Genomic DNA, 12,836 nt, shown 5'->3' with positions numbered 1-12,836 from the left:
GGCGTCCCACAGTAACTTCTACTTCTAAAATGACATATTAAAATTTAGATTAAGTAAACCAACAAAACACTATATATAATATGTTCTAAATTATATTTTTTAAAACTACAGAGTCAAGAACTGAATTTAAGCAAACCAATCAAAATTTTAACAGAAGTCCCTGCTAGTTAGTGGGATATAGTGACAAATATTTTCTTGTTTCTAATCATGATTTCTTACAAATGTTCTATAATAATCAGGCAGTATTCTCGTAACCAGAGAAAAAGATTAATTTAAAAAAAGGAAAGAAAAGATATTCTAGCATTCCATTAAAGCAGTAAATGAGGTTCTTAGCTTTACTTTTCTTTTTTTTTTTTAAGATTTTATTTATTTATTTGACAGAGAGAGCCAGCAAGAGAGTGAACACAAGCAGGGGGAGTGGGAGAGGAAGAAGCAGGCTCCCAGTGGAGGAGCCTGATGTGGGGCTCGATCCCAGAACACCGGGATCACGCCCTGAGCCGAAGGCAGACGCTTAACGACTGAGCCACCCAGGCGCCCCAGCTTTAGTTACTTTTTAGTCCTTTCCCAAAATTCTACGTTGGTCAACAGCTTAAAAAGCACTAAAACGGCCAAAAAACAGTACCAAAACAAATTTTAAAACTCTCAAACCCCCACACTAAATCAAGATAAAGCTACCAAAAACATATGTTAACTTTTAAATAGCTTTCACTGTATTTTAATTTTAGCAGAACAAGACTGTCCGTATAAGTTTTAAAAATATAGGGCTCGGACTTAAAGGCAAGAAAGTTTCCCAACTTTTAAAATAAAGCAATTAATAAAATGCTGATTTAAAAACAAAAATCAGAGATAATTAAGTCCAAAAATAAACACCTCACATACAAAAATTGCAATTTCAAGTTATGTAATTACAAATTAAATAAATTTCAATTATTACATATTACTTTATTTCTTCAATTCACTGTCCACTTTTTTTATGCTATGACTTTTACATTAAAATAAAGATACTAGTTAACAGGGTGGTAGTAGGGACATACGGAGGTCTTCAATTAAAACACTTCAGATGTATATCACACTGGGTAAAATAGATTTAATTTCTGAAAAATCAGGGACCAAGTAGACTGCAAGTAAAATATTCTATCTTAATATGGAAGTCAAGAGAAATAAAGTATTTCATATATAGAAGGTAAATAAAATCACTTACTGCTTACCGGGACTATGATGAGTTGCATATCCTTCATTCTGAAATTCATCTCCTGCCACATTCATTCTACCAGGATTAAAAGGTCCTACTGCAGTCTTGGTCTGTGAAGTTAAAGATGGGGTGTATGTTTGTATATTAACACCAAAATTACTTGACTGAAGTCCTTTAGCGACATCTCCCAAGTTGGTATTCTATAGTGATGTTATATGTGTAATCATTAAGTTCATATCTCGCCCAGCATTGACAGAGCTTATACCTGTTTCTAAGGTTGTAACATTAGTAACAGGAATTTCAGAGTCGATTCTGTAGTGATAACATTACCCATTCCTGCATTTACCTTACTTCTTGAAAGACTGGAAATGGAGAAATCCAAATCTTTGGTTCTATTTTTAGTTCCAGGAAGTCCCCATTCAATAAAATTGGAAGAATTTTTCTTTTCCCCTCCATTTGTTTCTATGTCCTCTTCATCATCGATAACAATTGTCTCACTTACATTTCCCTTCTGAGAAGCCAAATCTCTTGAGGAAGGAAGAATTATGGAAAAATTTCCTTGTTGCCTTTCATTTCTTGATGAAGCAAATATAAAATTTCTTTGATCAGCTATTGCTGGAGTAGAAGTTGAAGGAGGTTGTATAGATTCAATAAATACAACATCATCATCATCTTCCACTGATGAATTTCTACATCTGTTACCTAAAGGACTAGCTGGGTCACCAAATGAATTTCCTGTATCCATGATACTAGCTGCCATGGCTTTATGCTCTAATAAAACAGGAGTCTGTTCAGTCAAGTCTAATCCTCTCACTGAAAATTTATCCATGCCAAAGAACCTGTAGGAGACAGAGAATAGTTAAAAAAAAAAAAAAAAAAAAAAAAAAGTTCTAGTATGATTATTGAGTTTTATTGCAATGAAATAGCACAAATGAAATTTTAAATTCTCTTGATTTTTATATAACTTTTAGGGAAAAAATTATTACTCATTTTATTTTTTCTCTCCCATTCACCATTTAATGCTTACCTCAGAATGTGATGGAAATTAATCATCCAATTTGTGGTAGTCCTTAAAAAATTTACTCATAGTACTCAATTTAACCTACTCAACCTTTACAATGAAAAAAAAAAAAGCCTTCCCTTGAAATAGGAAATAGTAACAAGAATTCTATCAAATACCATTAACCCTGGGTCCAAATATAATTACTATACTATACTTTTATATACTAAAATAACTATGATATCGTCTAATCCTTATTTCGCTAGTGTCTTTTGTCACTGATTTTCAAATTCTCTGCTTCTGACATACTGTTATTAAATCTTTCTGAATCTTTCTTGTTTTTGTCCAGGAATTGCCAGATATTATGCTATGGATGTTTTACGTAAAATTCTGAAAACAGCCCCATAACGTAGGCATAATTTGATTCACTTTACACATCAGGAAAGAGAAGCCAACTAAATTGTTCTGGGTAAGACTAAATAGGACTTAAACTCCAAACTCTAATTCTAGGCCCTAAATTCTTAGCATTAGTTATATTCAACAAATACTTTTGTAAACCTACTATGCACTAGGATATGACAAAGGAAAGGATCCAGCAGAGAGACACAGCTGAAGAATCTGGAAAAGTAAATTAATTAGGGCGCCTGGGTGGCTCAGTTAGTTAAGTGTCTGCCTGCCTTTGGCTAGGGTCATGATCCGGATAGAGCTCCATGTAGGCTCTCAGCTCACCTGGGAGCCTTCTCCCTCTCCCTCTCCCTCTGCCTGCCACTCCCCCTCCTTGTCATCTCTCTCTCTCTGTCAAATTAATAAATAAACTTCTTTTTTTTAAAGATTTTATTTATTTGACAGAGAGAGCAACAGCCAGCTAGAGAGGGAACACAAGCAGGGGGAGTGGGAGAGGAATAAGCAGGCTTCCCAGCAGAGCAGGGAGCCTGATGCGGGGCTCGATCCCAGGACCTTGGGATCACGCCCTGAGCCAAAGGCAGACACTTAACGACTGAGCCACCCAGGTGCCCCATAAATAAAAAAATCTTAAAAAAAAAAAAAAGTAAGTTAATTGATGAAGCAAGGCTCTTAAAAGTAGATGAGAGAAAATGAGGGTATGTACACAGGTGATAATGAAAGTGATCATGAGTGAAAAATCACCTCTATCTCAAAGGCAAGAGGGGGAAAAGGTAAGTATAAATGGAATGTACGTAAGTATGTAAAAATGATAGATGAAAAGCTGAGGTAAGTTTATATATGCTGGCCTCAATTTTCTTAGAAACCCAAGAGTGAAGAAGGTGGGAACTACATGGGTGTTGAATTATTAAAACTCACTTCATATGGAAGTCATCACTCCATTTTAAACTCATACTGAAATATACTGGTATCATTTCTACTCTAAAATTTTCCCAACTAATTTTAATTGATAATAGTTATACAACAGATAACACATATTCTTAATAGGTGTTATGTCATTTGATATTAACGCAGTTAATGCTTATAAAAGTGAAGTAGAAACTACTTTTTCCCATTTTACCCATTAGGAAACTAAGACTCAGAAGGTAAGTAATCTGCATAGTCTGCTCAAGTGTCCACTGTTGGAAAGGATAGAATCAGAATTCAAATCTAAGAAATCCGTCTCTAGAATTGATTTCATAGCCACTGTATTATTGGCATTTAATGTATAAAACAATTTTTGGAAGTTACTTATCTTTTATTAAGATGAACTTATTAAAATAAAATCAACATTCAATGTCCATTTCAAAGAAAAAGAAATACCATATCTAAGGGACCACTTTAAAAGGGTTATAAAAAAAACACAAAAATTGGGATCATGGTTACCACACATCCAATAAGCTTATTCTGTGGCTGATTTTCAAAGGAAAGAGGCAATAATTTAGCTTAAACGGAGCTATGAAATATAAGAGCTGTTATACATGAACTCTTAGGCCTTTCTATATTTGAATAAACCTACAACAGAAAAGAACAATTTCTGGAAAAGAGCTATAACTGACTCCGGTATCCTCTGGTGGCTGCTAGGACGTTATCTTAACAGTCTCAAAGAAAATAACAGCATTCTTTATGCTCCACTCATTGCAGTCATCTATCTCTGAGAAAAGATTTAAGTATTCACCTATTTTCAAGTCACAGATTATAAAAAAGTTAAACCACTACTGAAAGCCTATAATTTAAATTCTTATAATTTATATTTAATTAAATTTAACCAAACACTTATATTTCAGGAACAGAAGACCACAGAAAAGTTTTGACTACTTCTACAATATTATCCAAAAACAGAGAAGTAGTTATGGTTTAGTGAATTAGTTGTGTGGCACTGAGCAAATTACTTCACCTCATTTTTAGTCTTCTAAACTACAAACTGTAGGGACGCCTGGGTGGCTCAGTCAGTAAAGTGTCTGGTAAAGTGTCTGCCTTTGGCAGGTCATGATCTGGGACAGATCCTGTGTCATGCTCCCTGCTCAGTGGGGAACCTGCTTCTCCCTCAGCCTGCCACTCCCCCTTATTCCTGCTCCCTCCCTCCCTCCCTCTTTCTCTCACAAATAAATAAGTAAATCTTTAAAAAAAAAAACAACTATAAACTGTAAATGAGGATAATATACCATTCCAAGGTTTTTTATTGAGATAACTGAACATGCAAGTCCCTAGTGTCTGTTTGGACCATATTAAAAAAAGCAAAAGATGGTAAATCCCTCTCCCATGAGAAGGTATTCAGGCAGATACTTTGCCTACATCCTAGGATTTCAATGAGTGTCTTATTAATCTTAAACATTTAGCAAATCTTCTTTGGTATCTTATTCATCTACAAATTATACACAATGCTTGATTAGTTTCATTTGGATACAATGAAAGTTAACATAATCTCAAGTAAGGTGAAATCAAAGGAAAATCTGCACAGAGAAATTTGATAAAACGTTATACTACCATACAAAGCAGAGGCTGAAACCCATGCAAGACTCTTAAATGCAAACTATCTCTACATAGTTGGTAACAACCCTGCAAAGTTATCATGGTATTTAATTAGGAGTAAGGATAAGAGTTATCATTAAAACAAAGACATAAATAAGAGTGTTTTGGGGGTGACTGAGTGGCTCAGTACATTAAGCATCTGATTTTTGGCTTGGATCATGATCTTGGGGTCCTGGGAATGGGCTCCTTATCAGGCTCCACCCTTACTCTGCTTGTCCCTCTCCCTCTGCCCCTCTCCCCTAGACATGCTCTCTCTCTCTCTGATAAATAAAAATCTTTAAATAAATAACTAGTGTTTTGCCTGTTTGTACTTACTTTTAGCAACATCTCAGTTGTTTTTATCTCCTGAAGGCTGATATATTTACTTTTTTAAAAAACTGTCGCAAAATAGGGGTGCCCGAGTACCTCGGTCGGTAAGTGCTTTTTTTTTTTCCCCTGAAGATTTCATTCATCCATTTGAGAGAGAGAGAGAGAGAACAGAGGGAGAGTGAGAGGGAGAAGCAGACTCCCTGCTGAGCAGAGAGCTCGATGTGGGGCTCAATCCCAGGACCCTGAATCACAACCTGAGCCAAAGGCAGACGCTTAACCCACTGAGCCACCCAGGTACCCCAAGTGCTGACTCTTGACTGCAGCTCAGGTCTTGATCTCAGGGTCATGGGTTCAAGCTCCATACTGGGCTCCACGCTGGATGTGGACCCTACTTAAAAAAAAATGTGGCAAAATATATATAACATAAAACTTGCCATTTTAACCATTTTTAAATGTACATTCAGTGTCAGTTTTTTAAATTTTTTAGAAAAGATTTCATTTATTTATTTGAGAGAGCAAGCGGCAGAAGGAGAGGGAGAAGCAGACTTCCCACTGAGCAGGGCTCGATCTCAGGTCCTGGGCCAAAGGCAGATATTTAACCGACTGAGTCACCCAGGCACCCCAGAATGTGCTTTTTAAAAGCTGCAAAAGTTTCTGGCTAAATTCCCAATTTATTAGTTGAATAATTTAATAGCCATTCAATATTCAATTATGTTTACACACACAATTACACAGAATTTACATGGTAAAAAGAATCTGTTAGACTTTTAAAAGATTTATTTATTATTTGAGAGACAGCACGCACATGCCACGTGCACAGAGCCACTGAGGGAAAGAGGGAGAGAGAGAATCTCAAGCAGACTCCTCACAGAGTGCTGAGCCCAAGTTGCAGGGAGGGGGAGCCTGACCTTAAGACACTGAGATCATGACCTGAGCCCAAACCAAGAGTCAGATGCTCAACCAACTGAGCCACCCAGGCACCCCAAGAACCTGTTAAAAAAAAAAAAAAAGTAGCTCAAATAGAATGTTGAGATATTAATATGACAAAATTAGCACATGATGAGGAAATTAAACTAACTTGCTTTATGAACCTCCAAAAATTAAAATCACCAGGAAAGTACTTAAAAATATTTAATTATTGAGGTACCTGGCTAGCTCAGTTGTTAAAATATGTGACTTGATCTCAGGTTCTGAGTTTGAGCCCCACGATGGGCACAGATTACTTAAAGATAAAAACTTAAAAAAGAAAAAATCACACCATAAAAAAATTAATTATTGTTTCAAAGGTTCATTTTTTGGCCACCTGTAAATGTAAGCTCTATAAAAGATAATCAAGAGGTAGGCTACAAAAACCGTTGTTTATCACTAATTAGTCCTAAAACATGTCCTGTTGCATCTCTGCGGACTTATACTGCTACAGACAGGTCTTTCTTACCATAAAAAATATTTATATATTTACATAAAAATAATCTCAACTCAAAAGCCAACTTCATGTTTAGTGAGTATCTGCTACAAGCTTCCCATTTAAAATCAGAAATAGGGGCGCCTGGGTGGCACAGAGGTTAAGCGTCTGCCTACGGCTCAGGGCGTGATCTCAGCATTGTGGGATCGAGCCCCACATCAGGCTCCTCCGCTATGAGCCTGCTTCTTCCTCTCCCACTCCCCCTGCTTGTGTTCCCTCTCTCGCTGGCTGTCTCTATCCTGTCGAATAAATAAAATCTTTAAAAAAATAAAATAAAATAAAATCAGAAATAAAATAAAGGTGTACAATTCCGGAGGTATAACAAACGTAACGAGATAGGAGAAAGACGACTCAATGAACAACTACCACAAATAGCAAGAGAATTACTGAAGTGCCCAGGTATAAAATTACTATCTAGAAATCAATAGCTTGGTAGCGATTAAGTTGATAGATCACACAACTAACTTCACTTCCTTCTAAAACAGTCATAAACAAAGGTAAATTTCCTATTCCCAAGGAAAGGAAGAACAAGAAAGGAAGCAACAAAAAGAAACAAAGCAAAAATTTTACAAGCTTAAGAGCAAATGGATAAGTAGTTAACTATCTCACCCGATCTGAGATAAACCAACTCTTAAAACAGTGACAAAAAACTGAGAGAAAAGCGTCTGCCTTTGCCTCAGGTCATGATCCCAGCGTTCTGGGATCAAGCCCGTCCCTGCTCAGCGGGAAGCCCGCTTCTCCCTCAACCACTACCTCTGCTTGTGTTCCCTCTCTCGCCCCTGTCAAATAAATAAAATCTTAAAAAAAAAAAAAAACAACTGAGAGAAACATCCTGATTCATGCCTCAGAATCTTCAAAAGGCTCAGAAACCAGTAGTTCCAGATATCTCTGGAATAGGGGAGGGGGAGCTAAAATGAAGTTGTGAGATCCCAGATCCATTCTTTCCCTCCAGGTTCAAAATGACAGGTTTTCCCCTATGCTGGCACAAGTTCTAGACTTTTATTATTTGGATAGAACATAAGACTTTTGTCTGGGGTTGACCAAACATGGGTAAATGGTTCAATATCATGCATGTGAAATGCCTCCTCCAACTTGATTCCCATAGAGCTGGCATCCAGATCTCTATCTTCTAGGCATGTGACTCTTCCAAGAAGAAACTTTCTGCTCTGTGGATTAGGAACAAGCAAAAAAGGAAAGACCTAAAGATAATGACTCAAGAGATTACCCATCAGTTGGTGAAAAGAATTACCCTACAGTGAATCTCACAAATTGAAAGCCCCGCACATTTTTCTAATCTGCTTCCTACTTCCAAATTATTAATCACGAGTAGACCAGTCAAGAATTACTAATTATCTGAGGAAAGCTTCTAAAAAAGAATAGTTGAAAAAGAAAAAAAAAGTAGATAACGCAGTAAAAACAAAAATAAAATGAAAAACAGCAAAATTATCAGTACTCTAGACGGGTGATGAGTAAAACATCATAAAAAATGTCTAGGTCAAGAGTAGCATGCTCTACCAACTGAGCCAGCCAGGCACTCCAAGATAGCAGAAATTTGAAAGCTGTTCTGGCTGGCACTAAAACCTAGTGTTTTTTTTGTTTTTGTTTTAAAGATTTTATTTATTTATTTATTTATTTGACAGAGAGAGAGAGAGAGTCAGCCAGCCAGAGAGGGAACACAAGCAGGGGGAGTGGAAGAGGAATAAGCAGGCTCCCAGCAGAGCAGGGAGCCTGATGCAGGGCTTGATCCTAGGATCCTGGGATCACGCCCTGAGCTGAAGGCAGATGCTTAATGACTGAGCCACCCAGGTGCCCCAAAACCAATGTTTTGTACTACATCATGCTGCAAATACCTCAGAATACTGAGAAAAATGGCTTTTCTAAGTGATAATAACTGAGTCAGTGACTTGTTTCCCTGCCAATCTTGGACCCACTAGTTCCCTTTCACTATGAATGCCCAGCACAGCTCTAGAACCATCCCTTCATCCCATCATCTCTCACAAAACTCCATGGAATGTGAAATATCACTTCAGTGATCCTAAGAAAATAACCTAATCGAAACAATATCCATTCTTAAAAGCTAGACATAGCAATCTACATCATGACATCACAGTGCCCTAGGTCTAACTAAAAAGGTGTACTGTAAAGAATAATAGAGTTAAGTGCAAAGCCAAGTTTGGTAAGGAGCAACAAAGCCAAAGGGAAGGCGGGAATACTACAATGTGAGTTATTCTTATCTCAAGTTTCTTTTCAATGACCAACTGTAAACTGCTGGATCAGTTTTAAAGGACAAAACAGGCAGGATCTAACACTGTGCTGAATCCCAGGTAATAGATGTAGAATCAGTGACTTTTTTTTCCCAAATCACCATCTTCAGATTCCCAATAAAATTATTATTCAGGCAAGGATTGATGTTAAAAAACCATTAACTGAATAGCTGACAGAGAACTGGGCACTTTATTCTACCAAAATGAAACATCACATAGATTACTTTCTGGTATATGGAAAAGATACATTAACTTCATAATGGAGAGATTAGGCTGCCCCTACCAATTCAATGGTCAATCTTAGAACCACATTAGTGCAACAACTACATTATGTATCTCCTGATGTCATGCTATCAGGAGAACTATCAGGGTACTTAATCTTCCTAAAACATAAGACAAACTAAAAAAAATACTCTGTCAACCTTAACACAACAGAAGATTCAGTACCTTTTTCTTTAATCCAACAGCAAAGAAAAAAATATTTTTATCCATTGGGAAGGAACAAAAAAAGAGTTAAATTCAAAGTATTAAAAATGAAACTAACTTTAAGTCCTATTTTGGAACTCTAGAAAATGCCAGTGGTGTAATTATCAGCATGCATTACCAGTGCTTTCCCAGGGATTACCCTGGTTTGGCTCTGAGGACAGGGTCCACCTAAGCAATTACCTCTTCGCCTTCAAGATAACAAAGATAAATTCCCTAACTGCGGCACTAAGTGTATTAAATTAAAAAACAGGGTGCAGTTACTCACAAAGGGTATGTTCTCTTCCTTAATTTCTGCCAGCGCTTCGCCAGACTGCTCTGAAGGCGATTCCTGATCATAGAACGACAAGAGAGATGAAAAATCATTTAGTTACAGCCAATTTGGGGGCAGCACCAAATCCTAAGCACCAGAGTAAGGAAGTAAAGGGTAAGAAGTCAAGGAGTTTCCGTGCTCTTCCACCGTCCCCCACCCCAGTGAGGTGGGGAAACGAGGTTAAAAAAAAAAAATCCAAAAAACTATAGGGACTTCAACAACTACAAGGCTAAATCTCGTTCTTCAAACTACGGAATGGAAGGAGGAGGGCAACAAGCTTATCTGGGGAAGGGGCAGGTGGGGTGGTTGGAGGGCAAATGTTACCTCCACGACAGCAAGGAAATAGTATTCCCTCCTAACTTTGCCCACCCAGCGTCATCTCCGTCACCAATTCGGAGGTAAGGGGCGGCTCACGTCACCGCCGGACTCCTATCTCCAACATTTGTCCCAAGCAGTTGCTATGATTCCGAGACTTCCCGGCTCCCTGTCCGCCATTAGAAACTCGCCCAAATTAGACACGAAGAAAAGACGCGAAATGCCACGAAAAGGGAAAAGCGACGGAGGGGACCGGCTGGGGGAAGAGGCAGCACCCTCGCCCCGAAAAACTTGGGGACCTCAGGCTACCGCGGAGACGGTGGGAGCGCAGCCCCGAGAGCGGGAGAACGAACTGAGGCGCCCCTCCCCCCACCTTCCCCCCCCCCCTCCGCAAGAAAGGAAAAATATCCCCCGACCTCCCACCGCCCTGGCCCGGGCAGCCCCCGCCCCCCGAGCGACCCCCGCCTCTGGCGTCCGCCTCACCCAGCCCTCCCGGCCTCGCCCTCACTCTCGCAGCCCTTCGGGCCGCACGCGAAGACGCCTGTGACATGAACGGAGCCCGGAGCAGCCCCCGAGGCCCCGACGCGGCAGCGGCGACGGCGGCCGCGCCGCGGGGTATTAATCCCGGGTCGGTGGGAGGCTCCGGAGGCTGCCCTCACCCATCTCCGCCTCCCCAGTCGCCTCCGCCTCCGTCTCCTCCTCCCGAGGCTGCGCTGCTCCCAGCCACCCCTACTATCGGCGGACCTGGACTGGAAAGACAGCGGGGATAAGCCTCACCCGGTTCTGGCTGCGGCTTCGCGGAACGAACCTCCCCTCCCCCGCCTCACCCCCCTTCGGCAACACGCACAACTCCGCTCGGTCCAGTCCCGGGTTTAGCGCTGGTGAGGAGGAGGAGGAGGCGGAGGAGGCGGCGGCGCGGCCGAGCCCGGGAAGGCCCCGCCCTCCGCGCCCTTATTAGCAGGCGAGGAGGGCGGGTCGGGGCGCCTCGGGAACGTCCATTGGCTACATCTGCCTTCCTTCAGGACCCCCCTCGAGGGGGTGGTCCGGAGGGCTGTCCATCAGGCACAGGCCACACCCCCGGCGTTGCCATTCCACTCCCCCCTTCGCCGGCGCTCGGCCCTCCGCCGCGTCCCCTCCTTACCCCCGCCTCCCACCCCGCCCCCACCCTCGGGTCCGTCAGGGTCAGGCCGCCCGAATTTCGCTGCCCGCTGCACCCATCGGCGGCTCGGTCCCTGGGGGACAGGGCTGCCCTCCAGGGCCCGGGACAGCCCGAGAGTGAGGCCGTGGCCGCCTGCCCTAGCTCGGACCTGGGCGCCCAGGCCCCTGGAGCCGCTCTCAACGACCCTAACCGTGGAGAGACGCGGCCTCGATGTCCCCAACGCCCTCCCTGCCCAGTTCCTGAAGCCCCCCGTGAGGGGCGAGCCCGGGCAAGGGCTGGAGCGAGGCAAAGTGGGAGGTCGGGGCAGCGCGTGAAGTGGGTTCCCGAATGTGCTGAGGAGAGTGGGAACACTTCCACCCTCGCCTCACCCCCGTGGGGAATTGTCCCCCCACCTCCCGTCATGGCTGCAGGAGGAGACGACGTCCTCCATTTTGTCGGGACTGCTGTGGGAACTTGGGACCAATTCAAAACCAAACCCCGTGGGGCTGGGAAACTTGGCCCCGCGAAGCCCCAACTGGGCTCCGCCATTCGGCCGAGGGGACAGCCCCTGGTTCCAGCGTCTGCGCCTGAGGGGCCCTTGGGGGACGGGCGCCACGGTGGAGAGACCCAGACGCCGCTCCCCGCCTCCATCAACCAAGATGGAGGAAGCTGCGGGCTCCCCTGGAGCTGGGCTCCCGCCTGTTGGAGGGGCTGGAGCCTCCCCTCGGTGTGTCCTTCGGCGCTGCCGTCGTTCTCCTCCGCAGCCTCTTTCGCTTGCCCTCCCCCAGCCTCTACCCAGCTTCTCCACTGCCTTCCACCATCTCCTGGTCCTCAACGGTTGAGGGAGACTCCACTCCACAGTTTGCTCAATCGCTTCGCCCAACCAGGGCCGGCCCGATTGCGGGGAGCCGAGCGAAGGTGCGGAGTGTTGCGGCGCGCCCCGGGGCGGGCGTGCCGGGGGAAGCCACATCGACGATGGGGCTTCTCTTTTGTTCGTCGTCTACACCTACGTCTTCGGCGCACGTCATGGTGCTGTGCAATTTCCAAGATTCCACGTAAAGAAGAAAGTGAGGCCTCTTTCGTCTCACCCTAGCGGTTGTTAGTGGGATTACAACTGTTGGTGTAGGGAAAATAAATGGATGGATAAATTAGACTTCTCGATTTCATGATATCTAACACCACTGCCTATTAATAAATAGATGTGTGATGTTACAATTTAAAGTTTTACACGATGATGATGAACATGAGGTTTTTAATGAATTAATCAACTCAGTGAAAACTGATGTTGAACAGTTTTAGATGCCACTTACAGAACGTAATCCAGTAGAAATTGAGATTCATTCTAATTACAAATCCATGACCATCCTCATTTCAACCTCACTATTTT

The 12,836-nt window shown here is 42.4% G+C and overlaps 1 protein-coding gene across 2 annotated transcripts in view; it reads right to left on the bottom strand.

Moving 5' to 3' along the window:
* Positions 1–12,462, bottom strand: part of ZMYM5 (zinc finger MYM-type containing 5) — a 45,667-nt gene extending 33,205 nt beyond the window's left edge. Inside the window, exons 1-4 of one of the 2 annotated variants that reach the window (XM_045797145.2) lie at positions 12,245–12,462; positions 9,952–10,014; positions 1,695–2,031; positions 1,209–1,302 (exon numbers count right to left, since the gene is read on the bottom strand). In XM_045797145.2, the coding sequence (XP_045653101.2) occupies positions 1,209–1,302; positions 1,695–2,031; positions 9,952–10,014; positions 12,245–12,270 (520 nt within the window). In that variant the 5' untranslated portion in view covers positions 12,271–12,462. Of the gene's footprint in view, positions 1–1,208; positions 1,303–1,538; positions 2,032–9,951; positions 10,015–12,244 lie in introns of both variants that reach the window. The other variant, XM_045797140.2, reaches the window with a different exon arrangement.
* Between the last annotated feature and the right edge of the window lie 374 nt (positions 12,463–12,836).

The sequence above is a fragment of the Ursus americanus genome, chromosome 10, assembly GCF_024610735.1.
Source record: "Ursus americanus isolate L20-20 chromosome 10, mUrsAme1.1.p, whole genome shotgun sequence".
NCBI classification, from domain to species: domain Eukaryota; kingdom Metazoa; phylum Chordata; class Mammalia; order Carnivora; family Ursidae; genus Ursus; species Ursus americanus.
This window is presented reverse-complemented; position numbering and strand designations above follow the sequence as displayed.